Source organism: Ornithodoros turicata, chromosome 5 (assembly GCF_037126465.1).
Source record: "Ornithodoros turicata isolate Travis chromosome 5, ASM3712646v1, whole genome shotgun sequence".
Taxonomy (NCBI): Eukaryota; Metazoa; Arthropoda; class Arachnida; order Ixodida; family Argasidae; genus Ornithodoros; species Ornithodoros turicata.
The window spans coordinates 83,817,606-83,841,599 of NC_088205.1; the positions used below are offsets into that span (position 1 = coordinate 83,817,606).

General features: G+C 44.9%; 2 protein-coding genes across 3 annotated transcripts; one reads left to right on the forward strand and one right to left on the reverse strand.

Annotated features, from left to right (window-relative positions):
- Nucleotides 1-1,926: 1,926 nt before the first annotated feature.
- LOC135395075 (liprin-alpha-1-like) lies at nt 1,927-19,537 on the reverse strand. Of its 2 annotated transcripts, XM_064626276.1 has the most exons (25): nt 18,996-19,537; nt 18,616-18,717; nt 18,259-18,423; nt 18,124-18,198; nt 17,713-17,760; nt 17,434-17,652; nt 15,556-15,702; nt 15,389-15,499; nt 14,665-14,742; nt 14,422-14,616; nt 12,988-13,082; nt 12,501-12,654; nt 12,249-12,448; nt 11,845-12,031; nt 11,685-11,788; nt 10,268-10,315; nt 9,098-9,270; nt 8,947-9,046; nt 7,141-7,222; nt 6,888-7,088; nt 5,351-5,526; nt 5,204-5,301; nt 4,103-4,278; nt 3,974-4,042; nt 1,927-3,902 (listed from the first exon to the last, which is right to left on the reverse strand). In XM_064626276.1, the coding sequence occupies exons 1-25, from the start codon at nt 19,242-19,244 to the stop codon at nt 3,846-3,848; spliced, it is 3,309 nt and encodes a 1,102-aa protein (XP_064482346.1). In that variant the 5' UTR covers nt 19,245-19,537; the 3' UTR covers nt 1,927-3,845. The 2 variants fall into 2 exon arrangements, with proteins under 2 accessions (XP_064482346.1, XP_064482345.1); XM_064626275.1 differs by having other exon boundaries at nt 17,434-17,760.
- Nucleotides 19,538-20,520: 983 nt separating this feature from the next.
- LOC135396271 (fatty acyl-CoA reductase 1-like) lies at nt 20,521-23,705 on the forward strand. Its single transcript, XM_064627292.1, has 12 exons — nt 20,521-20,675; nt 21,620-21,736; nt 21,789-21,952; nt 22,012-22,084; nt 22,135-22,241; nt 22,294-22,471; nt 22,527-22,571; nt 22,626-22,744; nt 22,798-23,037; nt 23,090-23,219; nt 23,276-23,403; nt 23,501-23,705. Exons 1-12 carry the CDS (start codon nt 20,589-20,591, stop codon nt 23,670-23,672), a joined length of 1,560 nt encoding a protein of 519 aa, XP_064483362.1. The 5' UTR covers nt 20,521-20,588; the 3' UTR covers nt 23,673-23,705.
- Nucleotides 23,706-23,994: the final 289 nt, after the last annotated feature.

Consider the following 23,994-nt stretch of genomic DNA (forward strand, 5'->3'; position numbering starts at 1 on the left):
TTCATTTCTAAGCGTGTGCGATATTTTCGAGCCATCGCTGAGAGGTGTCGGCGACAGACGGGAGCTGACGTTTTTGCTGTGCCACCATAACCACGGTCCTTTGATAACCACCTGCGTCGTCATGGAAACGGAAAACTTTCTCCACGGTAAGATGTCACTCCAGAAACGGGCGAGGAGGAGCTCGAGCAAAAATAGAACGTTTTGATGTACATGGTTTAGCACGAGGGTGTTTCAAAAAACGTGTCATTCGGACTTTATAAAAAAAACGGGGCGACGAAAAAATACGGGGTAAACGGCATTTGTGTGGCAACTGAATTTGCCACCTTGCAAACATATTTTCATTGGATCTTGATTAAAAGAAATTGAATTTCGTTAATTCAACTTCAAAATTACCCAAGTCAACCTCAGTTGTTTTTTTTTACAGAATTAGGGAGCCCGTAGCGAACTTAGTCCACCAGATCCACCAAGGAATCCGCTCGATATTGCAAATGGCCCAAAAAAGTCGCGAAGCTGAGGCTTCAGAGTTTCGAGTATCCAACAGCGCACCAAATAAGTCGCAAAGATGCGCGGAGAGCAGGACATGCTCCTGCCCCCATGAAGCTACGGGGGGCGACTGTCTTTTTATGCGTCGCTTCCCCGAGCGCTCTGACGGGATGCGAAAGGCAAGCGGCAATTTGCGATGCCTGAAATGGGTTATTTCCCCAGTTTTATTCCGCTCCTATACTTTTGTATCACGAAATGAATTTTTCCGTGGTGGGCTAAACCCGACCCGTGCTTCCCGAATCTGTCGAAAAAATGTTAGGTTGACGAGGCAATATCCGGACTTTAATTCGGAGAATTAAATTTCCCACGGCGAAAAATTGATAAAAAGTGTTCTCACACAATGACCAAAACTCTCTGAAGGCGATTACCATTGACCCCATAATTTTCGGACGTGTAGATTTTTAAATCTAATTTTTTGATACGTTACGTGAGACACCCTGTCTACACTGGAACATAGTAACGTGACCCGGTTCCAAGAGCAAGGAGAGACTCGAGTGGCATTGTTTCGTGTTAAAGATGCTCGCGATATCGTGAGCTACGTTCGTCGACCCGTTTTGTACCCCTTTAATCTTCGTCTGCAAATTTGAATCCTTATGCCGTCCAACAGAAAAGAAATGACGTCATTGTGTAGTGTTCGACAGCACCACCAATTTGGTAGAGTTGAACTACGCTCGCAGCTAGATGCGACCAAGGTCGTGCTCGAAAGCCACTCGTGGAACCCAGCCCTCCCCTTCCAAATTGTTTCGGTTTCAGTCTGTCTACCAACGTCATAATGACGTTTCTCTGGTAGAATCCTAAATTCTCGGGTTACCTGTTCACTACAATACGATAGTATGGACTACCTGCATGATTTATGCCCTGTTTTGACTATTTCCCTTTTGGTGACTATCACAGCTCAATGCACTACTATATGACCTGGCTATTTCATTGTTTACGGCTATAAATTGACTTTTTGTGACTATGCCTACTCTATGCACTAAAATGGGACTACTTTAAGGCTATCAACTGATGTCAGTGAATACACCCCGTATGTTGTCTGATGTTACACAATCAGTGTGACAATGCATACAAGTGAAAATCTCTTGCAGTGGACGGGAAAACGTGGTCGCCAGCTCATCCAGCCCATGCCAATATACCAACTCTTTCAACAACTTTGTGATCCCTAGTCAACACAATTTCTAGTATTAGTCGTACTACAGCCAGTCACGAGCGAGCGATTTGTACCTGAAAAGGTTAGGAAAGCAATGTCAATGTATTTCAAGTAGCTGTGGGTACTATCATGTTCACCTAATTTTTATCTCTGGAACTTCATTTTAAGCCTCTGAGCCAGCACACTCGAAAGTCTTGCAACACAAAATTCTCCAGTCTTTCTATATTGCAAAGTTGGGGGTTATCCTGTCTTTATTTACAAAAGAATGACTTAGCAGAAGTGGAAAAACGAAGGCTGGACAGCCTCCGACACTTTCTCACCTCCCTGGGGTTACACCTTTATGTATACATATAATCTACATCTTTGCATAAATGCAGTACATGTGTGTCTCTCATTCAGCCATCCGAATAATGTACAGGGGACTGACAGAGGGGTCGTGCAAACAGGTATGTACAGCCACAAGCACTGGAAGGAAAAAGCGTGACACAGTGAAGGCACGTCACTCAGTTCATGGAGGAGGAGAAGAAAAAAAAGAAAGTGGGGAAAAGCTTTCCTGCATTACATGCTCGTGTCGCATCATGTTAAATACGCTGACTAGGTTTCTTCACCACCTGTTGTCTGAGCAGCGTCAAATTTACACAACTTTCGCGAATGTCCAGTAAAATGTGTCTGTACATCCTAACATCCCTGTTGGTTGGGCCATTCGAAGGAGGGGCAATAAATAATAGTACAAAGAGCACGAGGGGCATCCATGTTTTTTTTATGCCTTTTCTGTATTTTCCAGGTTGCCCCAAAAACAGCCCCAAAATGACTCTCTTTCTATACAATATATGAAGGCAGATCAATGCAGTCAGACAACACGAGTACAATACGGCGATCAAACAACTACTTCATTTGGAGCACAATGTTGTGTACCAGACTAGAATCCAACAATTACATGATCAATGCTCGCTGCTTTATCCGTGGGTTGGCCAAACATATTGGAAACAGCTCTCGTTACAAATAATGCTAAAAACACTACGTGTATAAAAATAGAACACAAAGTTTTCCTAAAAGAGTAAAGTGCTTACATAAATATGGAACCTACACAATGCTCGTTAATGTTGGCACAGAGCTGCAACAAAAAGAAGAAAAATCGTGGAGCATGTTTGTTTATCGTCATGCTCAGTCCTAGGGTTCGTTGGGCCCTAAATCAGTGTTATGCAAATTTATTTTCAGCGATGGCAAATAAAATTGCAAAAAACGTGCTGCCCATTAAGCAGAAAGTTACCCGTAACAATGAATGACGTGGCAAACAAACATTCCACACAGCCTCACTGCGAGAATAAGGAAGCTGAAAAACAATTTCCAGTGGCCAAGAGTGTCTTCAAAAGATAATAATGGAACACCTTCTAAATGCAGGTGCACCATCTGGACACAGCCATCAACATACCCAGGGTGCATAAAAGATGATAAAGCCTTTTAGGACTGGAATGAATGATTTCACATAGACTCAAGAATGTCAACCCATCCAAGCAAAAATCATTTCCACTTTGTAGAACATTTGGCTATTTTTGTCCCAATAAGGAGGATTCGAGTGATTTTTCACCTAGAAATCGTCCCACAAATCTCAACAATTGAGATATTAATAGCACACTCTATGAAACCATTTGCAGCACAAATAGTGTTTCCCCCCCAAGTTTAGGAAAAGTTGTTTTTATGGTGTAAGCAAAAATTAAGATGGACAACCTGTCTGTTTGAATCAGTCAGTTATGTAAATCTGCCGGTTTCAACGATCTTGTGGCACTTTTCCAAGAGAGCCCATAATTTCAGTAGCACGAAAAAAGTGATGCCACTGCAATCCACCACAGTGGACAGTAAAACCTCGCTTGTCATCAAAGTGGCATAAACACAGTGACAAGTAACCTTAGGAGTGCGTAAAAACACATCTGGAGCCTGCAGACAAAACCTTGTCAGGCTTTACTTGATACAAAAAAAGAGAGAGAAAAAAAAAGAAAGAAAGTGATTTCATTATAATGAGAGTTTACCGTATTAGATGGACGAGAGATTTTTGCATCACTAAAAACGGCAACTCATTTACCAAACAAAAAAACAAAGGACATAGAAAAGCGTAAGATGATGATGATGGACATGGACACATCGTAAATTGTGATCACACTAGTCTATCTCCTTGTATTCCTGGAATGGCTCTCCCTATGTGCTTGGCTCCCTGAAACCATAAAGAAATAATACCCATAATAATAAAACCCAGAAGAGGTTTCTTAAACACAAGTGGCTTACATCGTCCGGTCTCCTCTCCGTTCCAATCATGAGGAGATTGTTGAACTCGTGCTCCAATAGCTGCCGTGCCTGACAAAGTGAGTTCTGAAGCTCGTACAAAAGGTGACTTTACCTTAAAGGGGAGTTTACCTGAATGTTTTGAGTTGGCACCTGCAAGGCAAGCGCCATGGCATTATGATCAAAAGTGTCGTCTAGCGCCAAGAGAGCACCATGGACACCAGACTCGAGCAAGTTGACCGAGTACTCTCGAAGTCCAATACTGTTGAGCCACTTGATTACACGTTCATTGGACCAGACCAGCACATCTTGGAAAGCCATAAAAAGGAAGCGTTAGCCGAAGAAAAGCCGTCAAATGCCCTCTATCTAGCGTATTTTCACGCGTATTAGCCGCGGCTTATGCGCGATTCTTTTTTTTCGCGGACGCTCTGCGGCTTATCTGATAGCTATTTTTCCCTGGTATTTTCGCCATACCCCGGATTAAACAAAAGGGCCGACAGTGCCTCATGTTTTTCGGAACAGGACCGCCCTGCCAGTGCACGAACAATACCGAACAGGGGAGGGTTCACATTCGAGTGGACTGACCTTCCGAATACACCGAATACATTCCCCCACGCAGCTTTAACAAAAGGGGTGACAGCGATTAATGTCTCTTGGAACACCACTACCTCGTCAATCCACAAGAAACACGCAACAAGGGCACAATCCGATCTTAGTAGAACACTAGAACTGACCTCCTTTGTTATACATCATGCCGACACCGGAATGTGGACCACAGGGTTTATGGCCTTCCCTACGGTCTCCTTTATCGGCTGACCCACAGGAAGGGTTCAATACACCTGACATCTGGGTAAAACGTGGTCAGCTAATGTCAGTTCTCATTTGACCAGAGCAGCAGCATTCGTGGACATGGGCACGGCAGTTAGAAGTAAGGCATGTCTACAACGCGGAGGCACAGCTACGACAGCGGCTTCAAACTAAAAGTCGTCGACGTTTCGGACCAGTATGGGAACAGGGCAGTTGGCAGGGAGTACGGCGTCGACGAGCAATGAGAGTCTCTATTGATTTTGTTTGTGCATCACTGGTCTAGCGCACAAAGCAGTCGGGTCGTATTACCCGCGGCTTATCTGCGGGTGCGGCTCATCTGCAAAAACATTTTCAAAATGTATCTAAAAACGAGTCCTGCGGCTTATCTGCGGTGCGGCTAATACGCGTGAAAATATGGTAGTTTACCTTTGCTATCATTTTCGCTGTTTTTTCTTCGCTCAGCCAACTCTTGCCTGTCGTAGTTGACCCTCTTGAGGCAGTCAACGGCGCACTGGAGGCTGGTTCTGCGAGGAACGGCGTTAAAATTGGGGGCCCATTTTGTTGCGGAGGTACCTGTGCAAGTTGTCCACCATTTTGAGATGAACCCGGAAGTCTTTCTTGGTGAGGTGGTTGAGCATTCGTGCATCAACCAGGCACTCCATGAAGGTTGATCGATATTGGGGGAGACCCAAGCTGGGAAGCCATTCATTGCCTATCCATTCGTGGTTCATCTCACCAAATGCCAGGCTCTGTATTACAATACAGGTATTACAGTTGCTGACCCAGACTCCAAGAAGTGCTTCATTATTCATACTCATTGGGCTTATCACCTCCAGAGTGCCAGAAATGCAATGTGTTATGAAATGAAGGCCATTCCCTACATGCGTGACAGAAACCGCTTTAGATGCATTGCGAGAGCTTTTCTTTTAATATGTATGTCCAAGAGTATCTTTGAGTATTGGAAATACTGAAATGATAATGAAAAAATGCAATGTCCAAAAAATTGAGACTTCGTGTTTGTGTCTGTCCTTTCGTGTTCCCTAGTCTCAGGGTTTTACATTATGCAATACTGAAATGTCGACCTCAACTGCAAATGCGGATGTCGATGATGTTACCGCGATACAGGTGTTTGGTAGAGGCCGAGACGCAAAATCACTAACGCGATGTCACCGTTTCACATCAACCTAGTCAACAGTGTACGAGCAATGTGTCAGTAAATAATAATATAATATAATAATAATATATATAAATAATAATAATAATAATAATAATAATAATAATAAAAAAAAACAGAATGTCACCTCCTCCATAGCGGCAATCCTTACTGTGGTGACTAACACACGTAGTAGGATGGTACTAAACTTGCTGAAATTTGTTGCAATACATTGCTGCGCATTGGCACTGCCAAGCAGACATGTATAGATTCTTTTTTTAAAGCCAGTTTGAACGTTGCGAGTGAAGGCTTGCGAAATAAAGTGGATTTATGCCATTCGCTACAAATTCCGACTGCTCGATTCGTACTTCCGACAAGCCCAAAACTCGGTCGGCAACTTTATAGGAAACCCCGTTCCTCCAGAAATAATCAGCCGCAACGTGGTTCTTTACTATCTCTAGGCAAGTGCCTCGAATACCAGAGCGTGGGAAGCGCAACATTTGCATCCACACAAAGAGACTCCACGACATAGCGCGAGAACTTGAGCCCACAATTTCTTCGTTTCACCGTGGCACGACAGTAGTGTTCCGTCCGTCCGCAGTTTCTGGACTCAGAATGGGCACGGAAGACGCTTTGGCAAACAGGGTGCTCACAGAGCTAAATGAGATGCCTTCTCGCAGCACCATAACCAGCACCATTACCAGGAACAGTAACGGAAATGAAATTCGAAGGAGGGCTGGAACCAGAAACCAAGATACGCCTGACACACTTCCCAAAACCATGGAACGAAACATGTTTTTTTTTTTCTATGTGGTTCTGGCAAGCACCAAATTTCCATCGCTGCAATGCGCAACAATAAACCGCGCGACACGTTTCGAGAGTCAGTTGCCCGACAGTTTGTACACTTTGTCAATGCAATTAGGCGCGTCTCAGCTAAGGGTTAGCTGAGTACCCTACCGTGCGTGCAGGCTTTGCTGCTGAAGGGCTGGTGAGGGCCACCATTTCCTGGATAGCGAGACGCAGCTTGAGCCGATGAAGAGGATTGCTGATGCCGATTTCTCGCTGGATCTCCGTGTCCGAGAGGGCAGACATGATGGCACCGCTCTTGACATTTGCTCGGCAAGCGGCCACGTACCACGCAGGCATGCCCACCCACAACTGCGCACATCACATTTCCTCCTTTCTCCTTCTTTTTTATTTGGGGGCTCACCTCTAACCAGGCTACAATGGTGGGACCATTCCACAGTGCAAAGGGCGTTCCGGCCTTCATGGCTTCCGCAAGCAGCTCGTGCCTGTCAATTGGTAATTAGTTAAAAAGTAGAAACCGGCGAAGAGACACGAGCGAGAGGAAAAAAACTGACATTTAATGACGCAACCCTTCTAACAAACTCGGTGCACAAGTGGAGTAAAGTTTACCACAGAGTTGCTCGCAGTAATTGCAACTGGTACGTGTGCTTGGGCAGACCTGTTCAAAAACCTCGACTCCTTATCTGAAAGGAGGTATTTTGGCAATTTTTTGTCGTTGAACATTCGGGTGTAATACAGGTAAAATCGGGTTTGTTAGGCTCATTAAATTATCGCAAATCTAAAAAGAAAGCAGGGTTCAAACTAAGTAATAATACCATCTTCTACAAAATGGGGAGGCTCTTAAAAGGTCCATGGTAATTCGAACCTGCAAATTCTTGATTACACTGAGTGAAGGAAAAACGGGTAGGAACACTTTATTACAATTAAGATGAACGAGGCTTTCGTGCAGAGTCTGCACTTCTTCAGGTTAAAGAGTAGCCGTACAACCGGACGTATATATACCAGTAGAAAGGGAAATAGACAAGCAAAAACACAATCCAAGACACTTATCTAGCTGAGGGAGTTGAAAAAACAATAAGTAAAATAAGTAAAAAGCGAAGCAGACCTGACAAGACCAAAAGATACAGCCCAGGGTCCTGTGTCACAGACACATAACAGGGGAAAGTTCAAATTCTTGTTCAATCTAAACGTTTGTTTTCAAAAAGCATCGCACTCATTTTTGCGCAGGTTTCCCTTTTGTTTTTGTGCTGGAGCGTCCATTGCGTTCAGTGAATCATCGACAATTATGCTTACTTTTGCTCACAATCTGTTTCCGAACTATCATCTGCTGCTCAAACACCCCTTGAGATGCTTGGCACTGGGCATTGTTTCGGCCGCACGGCAGTACAACTGGAAGCCCAAGTGTCCATTCTCCAGCAGTTTTCGCGCCACGACCCATTACTACATCACGGGACGAGCGACAAAAAGCCTCTCCTGATTCGAGGAGAAATCTGGTTTAACCCAAATCCTTATCATTATATCACCCTATATTATATTATCATTATACCAGCCTATCGGGGAGGGGGGGGGGGGTAAATTTGGGGAAGGAGCAGGTAAAACCCGTAAACTTCACACAATAGTTATGGTCCTTACCAAAGAGAATATTAGATATGAAAGGGAGAAGGGTGAATGTTTGGACCTGTTGGTACATAGTAACGGAAAAGGTAACCAGCGGTAGAAAAAGGGGACGAGAGAAGTAGAAGAAACTCAACTGGTGGAAGCCTTTCAAATGAGAGAAAAAAAAGGTCTCGACTGCTGTGTCAGTGTCCCGTCTTTATCACTTACGGAAAAAGAACACAACTTTCTCGATAGATTTTGGAGTGCTGTTCCTTGAGATGTGTTATCAGGAGTGCTCTATTTTCACGTGTCTTATCAAGGCGTGTGTCTTCTTCTTCTTCTCTCGTCCCGTTTTCTGCCGCTAGTTACCTTTTCCATTAATATGAAAGGGAGATATCTGAGGCATTTCATATCATGAAGCTACCAAGTTCATTGGAAGGGTTGTGTCATCAAACGTCAGCTGCAAGTCCAGCAGTTGTCCCGTGTACTCCTTTTCCTTGTGTCTCTTTGCCGAGTTTCTACGTGTCAGCTATGTACCAACTAGCCCAACGTGCTTGATTCATTAATTAGTTAAGTCCTCGCACCAGCAGGCTGTTGGTAAAAAAAAACTAACTTTTTCTTGGTACGGCGGTCCACTTCCGTTTTGGGTCCCAGAGCCATAGATAACGTTCCCATGTCACTCCCACAGAGGTCACTGTCTATGTAGATGCCACCTGGAAGAAGAGTCTCTTAACTTTGTTCCGCAGCTAGGGCAATGAACAGACCTGGCATGCCATATTCCTGTCCGTAGACATCTTTTCCTTTAACCTTCTTGCTGAAAAATCTTCCCAAAGAAGACTTGATGCCCTTCTTCTTAGCTGCCTTGTTGAGTGAATCTTGAGACGAATGCGTTGAGCTTAATGGAGACTGGGCACTCAAGGACCCATCCATGGATACCCTACAAGACCAAAGCTGTCTCGTGATTAACGAATACTATCAAATTCTCAGCAAAGTAGCACCAGCTCTGCTGTATGTCTCCAAATGGTCACCAACCACTGCAGTTCATGTTGTCGTAAAATTGGCCTGTTTAGAAAAGCACTACGCTCTACAGGACCTACTTACACAGGAATACTAGCCTGACTGTACTTTTCATTTCTGAAGCGCACGTAGGTACAATGATGACTGATGACAGATTTTACATACAGCTCACGCTTGGCCAAGACAGCGACAAATATATGGGAGTCGGCTATGAAACCAAAAATATTTTTCTTTTTATTCCTGTAGTACAGAAATGAGATGGAAAATGCGGGAGTAACAAAAGGGTGTCCCGATTTTACGGTAGATGATGATGATGATGATGATTCAGAGTTTAATGGCGCAAAGGCAGCTTAGGCCATTATGCGCCAAGACAGTGATGTGTGTGTAAACAAGGTAAAACTAACTGTTCAATTAACGCTGAATTATCTCAGGATTTGATACTTTGATATTTGATAGTAAAAGAGAAAGTCATTCGCTTATAGGACATTTAAATAGCCGACGAGTTGAAAGTTCTCGTGTAGGGTAAAAGCGGTTCATCCCCAATCAATAGAGCAGGATGAAAAGTCTCATGATATTGATAAAATATGGTAGATGGGACGTCTCAAGTACCAATTGGGCCAATTGGGACATACTAGGCATATTAGGGGAAAACGACACTTTACATATACCACATTAGAGAAACTGAAGCCCGTCTTTTTCTCCTTCTCGCAACCACTTCTCCAGTAGTAAACTGCTCAGGGTGGTTGGGACAAGACTGTTGGAACAAGAGCTGTTGTGGAAAGCCAAGGCGTGCATGTGAAGCTTTTCATTTTCCCGTAATGTGGCATAAGTACGTGTCAGTCAGTTCGTTTTGCCATGTCTATATGGATACAATAGTCCTATTTTCAACTATAGGTCAATATCGAGGCTTTCTATACCTGAGCAGTGCATCTGGTGGAATGCCGGATGCTTCGGGCCCCAGTGACCTGGAGAAAACCACAGCTTTTATATAGTATCGCGAAAATGTTCTTCCCAACTATTCCTTACGATAACATTTCTCGGTCAATGGGACCGCATCAATAGAAATTGGCATGCTACACGAAAATCACCGCTCCGCTATAATTCAATAAATTTCCTAAAGTGCCAGATTCACCCAGCAGTAAAGATAATCGAAATTTATTAGCCAGATACGACGGAGCTGCTCAAACCATTTTCCATTTTGCAAGCTGTTCCCAACAAATGAGATCTGCGCATTAGAATAACGAGAGCACTTAAAATGAGGGCTGCGCAAATATTCGAGGTATTTCATATTCGTGAATATTCCAAGCATGTTTGATATTCCATGAGAACAGCATTTGCTCGAATAACTCAAATATATTTGAGTCATCAGTCACCCACTTGAACGTCTGTCACGCACATCTGGTCGGTTTCTACTGGCTAAATTTGGCATAATATCAGTTCCAATGTGTGGGACAGTACCAATCTGATAAAATCCAAAACCCAAACATTTGTTACGTTTTGAGGTAAAAAAGACAATTTTTTAACCCGCGCAGAAAGTGTACGCCGGAATTTGTCCACCACTGATATTCGCTCGTGGTCGACGAATGTGCCAACATTGGCGCACATCACTCGCTCTGTCTGCGGGAGTTTCCCTGCAACGCGTACGAGGCCATACGTCCACGCGACGCCTTCATGCTGAGGAAACGCCCCATGCATTTCGCCCTCACGGCTGCAGCGTCACTTGCTTCCCCTACTGCTGTCGTGCGACAAAAGGACCCCCGTTCTTGGAGAAATGGAGTTGTACCAGTATCACTAAATGTGCGACTCTGGGGGTAAATTAATAATAACCAGAAAACCTCAGACCCTATTTATATTTGAGGCTCCGAGACAAGTTCTTCGTAATTAAAGATGTGACTACCCGCGTTGCTCCCAAAGGATATGCAGCAGACCAGTGCCGGATTTACAATGGTGGGGACACTGTGCTGTGGGGGTTCCCTCGTGTATTCTATGTCTATCCAATGTGATGTTATCTATGGTTGATACATGTGGATGAAGGACAGATTTTTACAAAGTTTCCATTTCAGGGATGCGTTTCAGGCACGCAAAACAGATTTCCCTCGGACAAGACCTTTACTGGTGGGGGCCCCCTTGTGGTGGGGGCACCGGGGCAAGTGCCCCCCCCCTTAAATCCGGCACTGCAGCAGACAGAGCCATAGCTACGCTAATTGACGATGTCAATACTGACCCGAGATATTTTTCGGCAGCTTTTTACGTAGCATGCGTAGCAATATTCTATTGACATTGGATTCTAAACCAAATTTCACTATTTGCGCAGCCCTATTGCAAAAGTCTGACCTGCGAAGCTCTTCTGAACTCTGAGCAAACGCCTGCGTGACACGGTCAATGCGCAATGTGCGAGGGGTCGTCCTCTCTTCTCGCACGTCTAACGATGCTGGCACCTATAAGAAAAAGAGCCTGTGACACGAGAGCAAAGTAGTATGAAAGGGAGTCTGACCGTGTGGTACTTTGGCATGTATTCTCTCTGGGGGCTGTGAGGAGGAGGAGTAGAGCGGCCACTCAGGGGAGGAGAAGGTCGCTCAAACGAACGTCCACGTGACAACAATAGGCCAGGTTCCAAACCCACCCGAGACTCGAGCTCTTCTGCCCGCTGTTCTGTGCTCTGTTTTTCTTCCTGGATTAGCCTGGAAACACTCGCGCAACTCAACACCTAATTCCCCATCGAGACACGGAATGTGTCGACAACCTTGTGGACTGGGAATGCGGGATGGGAGCTCCCAGCTGCCTTCCCATTGGTACGAGACCATTTTGGGAACCAACATAGTTGAAAGGAAGGCTTTTCCCCGGGTTGCGCAAAAATGTCGCGTCATACGCGAATAAATACGGTAAATCGTCTCGTACCGTATCTCGTTATTGATGGCATCCAGCTGTTCCTGCAACATCAAAGCCAGTGCTTGTGCATCTGTGTTTCCAGCGGGTGAGAGAATGTCCATAGCATCCAAAAGGCTCTCATTGTCCTCTTGGCTGCACTCTGTGTCACTACCACCTTCAAAGCTCTGGGTGTTGTGACTTTTCTCCCATTCCGATACGTCGCCAGTCGGCTGAAATACGACTCGCATCAACCATTGGTTAAAATATTTGGGGGGGGCCTACCCGCTGCACTGCGGTCCGGTGTTGTGGACCAAAGTCCAGAGGTGTTGACGTGGCACGATAGCCATCCGGCACTGTGGTACCATCCGAGACTACGGAAGGGGGGGATATCACCTGGGGTGACAAGGGGGAGTGGTGGGGACGACTCGCTGTCACCCTGAAAAACGCATTATGGTGAAGGTGAAGGTAAGCTTGTTCTGCAGGTATCGCAATTCATGAGGTTCACACTTTGTCATAATATGTCGTAGTATCTTTGTAAAAATTACCATTTTTACCGTATATTATCTGGCTATTTGCGGAAGCATGCTTGTTCAACAACAATCCTATTTGATTTGTCATTCCAAGAAGCAAATATTCTGTTTGTATCCGATTCCAACCCAAATTTCACTATTCTCGCAACCGTACTAAAACCACGTTAGAATCGGGTGAACAAGGTGATCATGAAAGCGTTTGCTCTAACAAAGTGCATTGATATCGGATATACACGTACCTGCTGGCTATGCTTTCTGTCCTGTAGGACTGAACGTCTCGCCTGACGGCATCCATTTCTGCCCGCATCTTGGACAGCTCTTCAAATATTTTCTCCTGCACGAGAAGACCATTTCTTCCGCTTCACCCATTTGCTAATTTTTGGGGTGTCTTCTATTATTGCTTTTTAATACAAAGGCAGACATTCTCTCGACGAGAGTATCCAACTACTGGACGTCTAGTTACCTGAAATTTATTAGCTAGCTCTTTAATTAGAGGGAAAATGTGAGATAGCAGAATTCGAAGTAATCATTATTCAAAGTCACACCATTTTTCAAACACCCTGAAACGCGTAAATAATGTCGAAATATTCATCACCGGGTATAAGCTGCATATACACGCCGTCTTCCGCGAGGGACATTAAACGTGGTATGCCGCGTGTTGAGCTTTCAGCGCGTGTTCAAGAACCCTCGGGTATGCAAAATTAATCCACAGACTGACCGCTCTCATGAATCACGATCATAGTTGTCTTACGACGTAAAGCCACCAATTACAAAATATTCATCACCAAATTTTGCTATGCAAATCTGAAGCAAAAGCAAAAGAGCCAACGCCAAGCAAAAGCCCAAAGAAGTATGCCTAGAGCACTGCAAGAACAATGCCCATTTCATGTCGGAAAGCCACAAGCTTACAAGCGGGACAAACTGCTTTGCAGACCAAATAAGCCGCCCAAGGTCATGTCCTTCTTGCACCCCTCGGTTATGGTTCATTCGAATAACAAAATTTGGCAATGGGTCCATTTTGATGTTGTTCTTGTTTTAAGTAGACTGGCTTCCATTCTACTATCTCTCTGCTATTCTGCTATCTCCTGCGGCCAGTCTATATATACCCCATTGTTGAGATACATGGTCATGTGGTTTCTCCAACTTTAACCTCTCCCATGCACAGAGACCAAATTCAGCAATCAATGCCTACCGTACATAGAACAGCTGCTATGTCACAATAAGCCCTATGGGAGCAAAGGGGTAGAGCATTATAACTGGCAATGAAACTCACCATTCATCATCTCACAATGAAGTTGTATGGGAGACGCAATGTCATTACCGGCATTTACACATCATTCGCTCGTGCAGTGAAATAAATTATTGCGACGAATTAGGACTGCATTATACCATTTCTTATTCATTTTTTTATCTTCTCCAAAAAACAGCACGAGAGCCAAATTTTCAGCCATAACTGGTTGCGCTCAACAAATAAATATGGCCGACACAGAACTCGGGTGCATCCCTGGAAACGATGGTTTAGTTCTTGGCAAACTCTGCCAAATTGTCCTCCTTAATGCGTTAACAGCTGATAACTTTTAATTGACATTTCTCGAGGTTCCTGCCTGCGCTTTTGCCACGGAGAGTCCGCATCTTTTGTTATGCGTGGAAATAACGAGTTTCAATTTCCTAACCTTCTCTCCCTGCGTCTCTTCCAACATTCTGCGTGTGCGATCCAGCTCCTGCAAGAGGAGGTTCTTTTCATCGAGGGCATGCATGCGTTCCTTGAGATGCAGCTGGAGCCTGTCATTGCTCTCAGCCAGCAACTTGTCCACCGTTGCAGACAACTTGTGGCTGTGGTCCTCATTCATCTTCTCACGCTGACGGGACTGAAAGCGCAACGATTAAGAAATGTCTCTCTCTCTCCATCTCCTTACCCGAGACAGTTCGCAGGCCTTTTCTTCCAGCTGGGACTCCAAACGGCTCACTGTGTCCTCCATTGAACTGTGTTTATCCTATCCACATAAGAATAAAGTTCTCCCATCTCAAAAAAAAATTATCACGCCTCTATTTACAAATATATAGACGAGCAAAGGTCCCCTTCTCAATCACATGCTCGCTCACTAGATTCCCTCATCAATGGATGGCCGTAGCACTGTTGCCGTACTTTTACACTCGAGTTTCAGATGTACCCCACTAGTGGGGTACGCCTGAAACTGTAGCAGTGTCAATTGGGAGTGGCAACCTTTATTGCTCATCCTTTCATAGGTGATGCCTCCCTACACATTTCTGTGATTATCAAAATGTGCTTGTCTATGCTGTATGTGCACAGTGCAGTAAACAGGGCTACTTCGAGTCATTATCCGCTTTGATATTCAAAGTCAAATATTTGCAATATTCATATTCGATTTGTATTTAACATTGTTACTATCCGCGCGGCCCTACCAAAAACCAATAGAAAATTAGCCCCTGTGAGACGCGTCGGAAGGAACACTTTATTCCTCCACACCTAAATCGTGAAAGCATTTTAACTTATTGTAATGGATGGTTGTCAGACACGCCAATATGGGTCCCCAAAAGGGGTCGGAACCAGGTTGAGTGCCCCATCAGAGCCAAAGTACTGACCCACGGAAAGAAAGGTCCACCCCAGCTACGACTTACGTGAGCTATGACAGATGTGAGGTCGACATCTGTTTCTTTTTTTGAGAACTGGGCCAGCTTCTGGTCAGCCAACTCAAGTCGTTCTTGGAGGGTTCGTACTTTCTCCTCACTCTGCATCAAAAGAGCTCTGTCATCAAGGAATCACTTTCTCATAACCGTGTCTGTACCAGTTTCAGTTGGGCCTCCTTGTTAGAAAGCTCCTGTTCCAACTTCTCATTGAGGTCATGCAGAGAGACCGATTCTCTCTGGGCATTAAGGCAGCGCTTCTCCAGTGTCGAGATACGCTCTTCTTGGTCTTCTTTCTGGGCATTGTTCTGCAACAGGAAAATGTTTTTTTTTTTTCTCCAAGTTTCACGAATTCTCTCTATCGACAGAAAGACTCCAGTTATGGCATTCGGTTAATTAAGAAATGTGGATAGCAGATATCCCCGAGCGCTTCGTGGATGGGCAGAACCAGCGAATATGTTTCTAAAAATACCAGCACGGGACAGCTGTTTCAGCCTTATTGAGCAACGTTTCAGAAATAAAGAGCAACAGACTGCTAATGGGTCGGTAGTAGGCCTGAGCCACGCCTTTCTGTCAGATGTCAACAGTTTTATTATTCATTTCTGACTCTGCTTGGTTGCAACTTACAGTAGTGTACTAGTACGAGCGTTTTGTGCCGCATCAATATCTTTATTGCAGGAGAGTAAGGTCCAGCGTATCATTCTGCTGCAAAGTCAGTGAAAGAGAACGAGAAAGAAAGGGGAAATCACAAAATGAAAATACCGCAAGAACGGGACAGTCGATAAACTCGGGCTTCTCAAACTTTGTGGTCCCAAGGAACTCCTACACGTTTCCAATGAAGACGAGCATGGGAGAAGACAGAGCGACGCACACACGACAAACCAACAGGTGACGTTTACGTAATGCGCCACAAAAAATATATACAAGTACATACTACGAGAAAAACAGGGGGAAAGTCACAAAAACGCTGACTTAGGGAAAGAGGTCAGTTACGCTAAAACGAAAGTTACGCAGAGAAGAAGAGATGCTTCAAGGGCGGACAAAGCAGTTACTCGTTATCTGTGAACAACCCATTCCAAACAATCTTGGCATAACTTTAAGTTAGCAGCTAAGTTCAAATCCAGGTTTACTTCTATGCAGGCCCAATCTTCCAGTTATACACCGAGAGGCTTGTCCTATACATATACACACTACAAAGGAACTATATTCTTTGTTTAAAGCGTAAAACGAGGAAACGTAATGGTGCTGGCCATAACTTTGTTGGTAACATTTCTCCCCGAGTCTTGGGAGTTATGAACAAAGGTCTCGTCGCTCCCCAAGACTCAGGGAAATGTTACTAACTAAGAGTTGCCACAGCACTACCGAGAATTGAAAAACCTTAGTTAACCTCAGTTAACTTATCCAGATGAAACCCATTTCTGAAACAAAGCCCGATAGCATGCTTATCCTTTAAATTATGGAAAACATTTGAAAGAAATGTTACGTTTTTCAACTCCTGCAAATGTGGCTGCTTGGTGTTTGTCCAAGCTCAATCAATTTCATCCACCATTTTATCAGCGGCTATACGTTTCTTCTCACATACATATTAAAACCTCGCAGCGAGCAACATTGTAGCTTCTTTTTACGAGCATGAATCCATACTTTGTGCGTGTATTCAAATGTATCCTCGCGTAAACAAAGATGACATCCAAGGCCCTCGCAACATTCACTTTCATTTCCTTCATCATCTCTCAGACAATAAGGACTGTGCAACAAATTGGTGGCGCTGCGATGCGGCCCGCGGAGAAAGTACCTGCCACGATACCTAGCTGTCGGGCAGTTTATGTCGCTTGCGTCTTCACAGTTCGCAGCATATATCTTTTCAAACCGCATCAATTTTGGTACAAAGAAAGAAGTCGTAATCCCATTGAATTCACGTGGGACCTCCGCTCGTCTTAGCACTCGTCTATGAGGAACAAAACGGCAGTTGATTAACGTGGTTTGCGCGTGTCATCAGGATGACACACTTTCGGAGGCTCTATCAAAATACCAAGTTTTACCTCCTTGAGGTCCCGCGCGAGATGTACATTCTCCTCCTTGAGCTTGGCAACCTCCTTCTGGGCCAGTTGGAGAGACTCTTCCAGTTCCCGAATCTTTGGCAGCAGCTCGTTGAGTTTGCTCCGCGACAACGACAGCTCGGCCGCCTGTTTCTCCAGCGCCTCCTGCATCTCCACCATCTTGGCCGCTTCTTCCACCACTTCGGCCGACCCGTTTGACACCTGACAGCCAGTACTTCTTGTCACGGAAATTACCGAAAGAAGGAAAAAAAAAAAACTTGCCTTGTTTAAGATACCTTTCCCATTGCCTTTGCTCTTGTACTGAGATATCTGCAAAAGGGTGTCACACATGTTTTAAAGGAACGTGGTAAGGCAAAAGTACAAATTTTTGTCGCAACAAACGCAAAAGCATCCAGCAACGCGAGACCAAAACTCACAATTTGCCTCAACCCTCGTTTACGTGACCCACCCAAAATGTCATCAGTTATCGAAGAGGCTGGTTTGGAGGATGCATCGTAAAATTGACCTCCCGAAAACCCGCACTGATGACATTAACAGTGAGAAACATTATTGTTGTTTCGCTCAAAAAAATGCAATCCTCCTCTTGTGCGTTCTCCAGAGGTCTTAACACACTTTATTGATATCCACAACTCGCCAAATAAGCCAAATGTGTGCTGGAACATAAATATTTACCTCTTCATTTGCTCTGTTGAGTTCTTCCTCTAAGCTAGTAACACGTTCCAACGCTGCCCTCAGTCTTTCCCGCACCTGCAGTTTAAATGAACGAGGTCATTCGCATAAAGCATGGAGCAAATTGAGCAAAGTTGCCTTCTCATCGAGTGCCTTGTGATGTTCAAAGAGGGACTTGAGGGCCTTGAGCACTTCCACTTCTGAGGAGACACCCGCTGGTGATTGTGATTGCCTCTTAACCACCGTCATCCGCAAGGAGCGCTCGTGTCTTGATACCAGGCACTCGAGGTGTTCCAATAGGAGCTGCAAATGTCATTTTAGCCTTTCAAGGTACCTTAGAAGAAGCTCATTTTACCCTTTTATTGAATAACCATCACCCGTTTGGGCAACAATTCGTGCCTTTGTGACTATGGCAGGTCATGAGATTGTTCCTTAGCGATCTTTCATTCTATGAAGCCATAACAAGAAGGATTCCATGCGGAGTCATGTCCTCACCCTGGTGTTATTGCGTTCCGCTTTCAATTCCTGTATCTCCTCTTCCTTTTCCAACAGCTGTTCCCTCGCCTGGTTAAGCTCTTTGGTAATAGTTGCAAATTCCTGAAAACAAAAATACGAATTTAACGTGCTTTGGGCACTTTACAAACATGAAAAACCGATAGAAAAGGACACAATTAAAATATTTGACGTTCGCTCAGTACTCTGGTATCATTTATCTTTTCTGTTAACCATGTGATGGTCAGTCTTGCTTCATTATCCGAAACGGCATAGAAAAAACGATCGCTAGCACATTCTGCTTCTGCAGCCGTGACACCACACTGGGATCAAAGTGGGCGCATAACGGTATGTTTCTTATCAAACGAGAGCACAAGACCTACCTGCGGCAGATTTGCTTGTAACTGCCGCTGTAAGGAATCTCGCTCTTTTTCCACGTCTGAAAGCTTTTGTTGCGTCGTGGTGAGAGTCTCCTGTGTCTCACGCAACGTTTCCATGAGCTTATCGCGCTCATCTAACATGTTAACCATAAGCTGCTCGAAATTGGCTTCATCGCCGGAGAACTGTCCGCTCCGCTGCGAGATACTGTCCTCCGAGATGGTGGGCATCACATCACACATCATGTTCCACATCTTGAAAGGAACCGTAGAATAAAAATCCTAGAAGCACTAAACGTTTGCGGTGTGAGCCCAATCTTTTTTTCCGCGGCGAGCCCCACCAGAGCTAGGCCTAATCGGACGCTTGCGTGTTTCAATAAGAAGCTCCATGAAAGTTTCACTCCATTCACTTGGATGGACGTCCAGATGTCGCACATATTACGTCCATCAAATGCAGTGGCTTCTCTTGAAGCCGTCGGGACGGTGCATAAGTGCTGCAGAACCGCTTCATTTTGACACCGGCTCCACTCTCGCTTACGGTAGGAGCTTCTCCATGACCCTCTCCCTAGATCCCCGCTCTTCCCTACGTAATTTACTTCGCTAGTGCTACATGGAGTGCAAATATATTGAAATTTTCAATTTAGTTTCGTCGTTATCATTCTCGGAGGAAGTATATTACAAAAAGCCACGAACTGTGGTGCATGAAACGTGACAAAACATTAGATTCCCACCACTGATCAGTAAATTTCCACGCAACGCCGGCTCATCTAGGTACACCTAGGGAAGATATTCCCTTTTGGTTCTCTGAGCTTTGCTGGTGTCTTCCGAACACCCGAAGGGATGCATGCATCCCTTCGGAGGACTTTTGCACCTCTCGAGCAGTCAACATGCAAATGAAATTTCTCAGCAAAGGCGAAACCGACGGAAGCACATATAGATATTCTGTCGTTTCCCAAACAGCCTTTTCATTTTCTTTTCTTAATGTGTATGGCACAAGCGTACCCCTCGCAAACTTTTAAACTGAATCGAAAGTTAATTGTCGTACATTCAATCATACAGCTGATCAGTAGAGTATAGCCTGAGGGGGGGAGGGTCCCCCCCCCCCCCGGAACCGCACCTTTGGTAGTGCTTTTGGGAGAGAGAAGCGACGGTGAAACCTCCTCCCCCATGTAATGTTCTCATAGAACCCCTCCCGAAATATTTTCGGGTGTGCGGGTGTTCGAGTGTTCTCATAGAACCCATCTCGCTAATCCTGAGGTAGCCAGGATCAGCGAGTGCAACTTTTCCAAAGCTCTTCTCGCGGCGCTAACACGTACTGAACTAAAAGAAAAGAAAAAAGAACCATGTTCTCATTTGCAAACTTTGTATAAAGTGTGTTCCTCAATCGCTATCCAAAGGGCACAAATAAAATGTAGGGATGCCCCGTTTTGCAGCATGAGAGCGAAATCACATGGATGCAGCATATGAGGCAGAAATCGAATTCGAAACCTCGTTGATTCCTCTGGTCGCCCGCACAACGGCGCCACTGGTGTCTGTGCGACGACGCATCAAACGGTGCGCGGGTGCGCGGTGCGCGGAGACCGTGAACAGAACGGTGAAATGGCGTCCATCAGTCAACCTCTCATCCCAGAGTTCTACAAGGGAAAAGATGTCTTCATCACGGGAGCCACAGGGTTCATGGGAAAGGTACAGACAGAAATAACTGCTATAACTGAAACAACCTGTTTCACCATGATTTTTGTAGAAATAACTTTCCCTCAGCAATATTCGAGCCGATGGAAAACAAAGCAAATGTTCATTTGCAGGTGTTATGATTGCGCTTCTGTCGACATAAATGAATAAAAGAGACGACACGTTCATTAATTTTTGCCGGCGACCGTAAAATGTCACTCGACTACTAGAGATTGTCGCCGATAAAAATTTCTGGAAATACCTTAACTTCGTAATAAACCCAAATGGGAACCCAAATGTGAACTCCAGTCGTGCAATCTCATTCTTCAATGCGCCACTCTCACCCTCAACGCATTAACTTTATGCTTACCTTTTAAAGTCATCTTCTGTTGTCCATCTCATCATTCTTTCACCGTTCGTTAGTCATCTTTTTTTTTGTCATCATTGTCTTTAATCTATCTCACCCTTCTTTCACCCTCTGTTAGTTTATCCTGTATTTCCTAATTCTTTTCTTTATATATATTTTCTTTCTTTGCGGAATAGCAAGCCGACGTCCCGTTTGGCTGACATTTCCACCGATATTTTTTTTCCTTTTCGTCTAATAAATATATCCCCGCCCCCAAATAGGAAACAGTCCCACTTTATGCTACGTAACACTGAAATTACACTTGGCTGTCAGCAAAGTAGGGACAGAGCGTAACTAGAAAAGTACGTCGGAAATCGTGCAATCGTGCATGGGGGAGAGGAATTCACCCTCTGTTTTCCCTCTCTCAAATGCACTGGCAAAGGTACAATTTCGGAGGGTTTGAACCCTCAAGCAATCCTCATTATCAATTATCATCAATTTATTTTTCGTATTGCACGGGATAAAAGCAGGGAATTTTGTGGAAACGATGGCGCAGTAAAGGTTGGCTTTACCACACTGCACTCTGGGGAAATGAAGGAGTATTCTTTTCCAGGTCCTGGTTGAAAAACTCCTCCGCTCGTGCTCAGAGATCGGCAGAATCTTTGTGCTGATGCGCAGTAAAGGAGGTTTGTCACCCCAAGAACGGCTAGAGGAACTACTTTCCACTCAGGTATGTCCAAGACCAGACTTCAATAGGAGATTCACCAGAAGGTGCTTCACAGATATTCCGCTCGACTCATTCTACAAAGGGGAAAGTGGTCGCCCTAGAAGGAGATCTCACCCTTCCAGATCTGGGACTCACCGCTCGAGATAAGGATTTGCTTCTGGACAACACGCAACTCATTTTCCACTCTGCAGCCATCGTCAAGTTTGATGAACCATTAAAGTATGCTTCCAAAGTGTAACCCCCCGGTTGGAATCCTACAAAGAAAACGTATTGTTTAGGAGTTCAATGGACATGAACGTTCTGGGTACCAGGCGACTCCTCCGTTTGTGTCAGTGTATGAAGAAGCTCAAGGTAAGTAACAAATGAGTGACAATGAGACAGCCACTTGACTAGACGCGCAGGTTTTCGTCCACATCTCAACGGCCTACTGCAACTGTGACAAAACGGATGTGTCAGAAATCATCTACTCTCCACCTTTCGACCCACAGAACGTCATCGACGCGGTCAGGTAATCGAGTGTTTTTTTTTTAATGCGCTTTAATTGCGAATGGTGGGTTCAGGTGGATGAAAGATGATATGATAGAAGCCATAACTGGTCAACTGCTGGGCACGAGGCCAAACATGTACACCTTCACCAAAGCTCTTGCAGAAACATTGGTAGTCAACGAAAGAGGCAACGTCCCCGTCGCCATTGTTCGACCATCTATCGTTACAGCAGCTTGGAAGGAACCAATCCCAGTAAGCTTCCCACAAACATTCCTAGACAGATAATACGTTGTATATCAACTCCTAGGGATGGGTGGACAACATAAACGGCCCCACTGGCCTTCTTGTAGCGGTATGTATGCCTCCTTGTGGTGGGTGGATGGGATATACGAGCGTGTGTTTTCAGTCTGGCAAGGGCCTCCTGCGTTCAATGCTCGCTGACCCCGACAAGGCGGCAGACTTGGTCCCCGTCGACACAGTGATCAATACCATGATCGTAGTGGCTTGGCATACGGCAACGAGGACGTAAGTGGTTCACGTATTAGTAGTTGTCTGCTTCATTTGATTTCGCTTCTCAGGCCCAAAGGCATCCCTGTGTACCACTGTACTTCGGGCACTATTAGTCGGTTGACGTGGGGCGATGTGGAGAGGGTCGCTTACCCTTATCTCCTTACCAACCCTATGCCACATGCTGTTCGTTTCCCTGGCGGCAGCTTCAAGAAGAGCAAGTTGCTCAATGCCCTTTCCATGTTCCTGCAACATCGATGCCTGGCGCAGGTCTATGATGTTTATCTGTGGCTCTGTGGACGGAAACCAAAGTAAGTTAGGGGAATCAAAATCCGGAGGAATCCTGTCACGTCATCATTGCAGGATGTTCAAGTTGTTCAACAAACTGTACAAGGTCATGGTTTCCCTCGAGTACTTCACCACTCATGAATGGAAATTTCATTGCGGAAATATCTTGATACTCATGAAGCAACTCTCACCCGAAGACCGAAAGGTTAATCATAATTTCTACATCTTCAAGGAAAGAAATAAGTTCCTTTGTCTGTGTAGCTCTTCTCTGTGGACCTTCGTTCCATCGATTGGGGGTCGTACTTTAAGAATTACGTTCTCGGGGCACGAAAGTTCATCCTCAAAGACGATCCAACCACAGTATACGAAGCACGGCTCACGCTCAGGAGGTACAGAAAAATCGTAGTTGAAACCATTTCTGTGAGAGTTGGTTGCAAAAGTTACAATACCGACGTGTACTAAGATGGCAACGTCTCTCTTTTACAGGCTTTACATATACGAAAAGTTAGGTTTGCTCGCTGTCCTGTTCTTCGTGGGACGCCTCATCGCTGGGAAGCTGCACAGGAAAATTCTCACCACAACACTTGCATTCTACAGTCTACTTTCGCCTTTGTTTAGGCACCATCCACAAATGTCGCTTTTTGGAATAAGACTGTAGAGAAGCGATACAAATAAAATCTCGGTATCGGCATTTATTTGTTGATCATATTTATTAGGAGAAAGGAGTCTCTTGGTGTCCAGGTGGGAGCTCTGGAAGCGTCTTTCTGGCACCAACCGCTGGTAATATTTCCGTGCTCCTTACCTGGCTTACTAGCCGGTGCCAGTCGCTCTCAATGAATCCATCCTTTTTATCCGTTATTGCCTCGATAGGGGTTCAGATGTGATGAGTTTAGTCTAATGAATGACACAGCACGATGTCATCATGAATCATCGAAAGATAGCATCATCGATCGTCCTGAGACCGCGCTACTCAGTCTGAT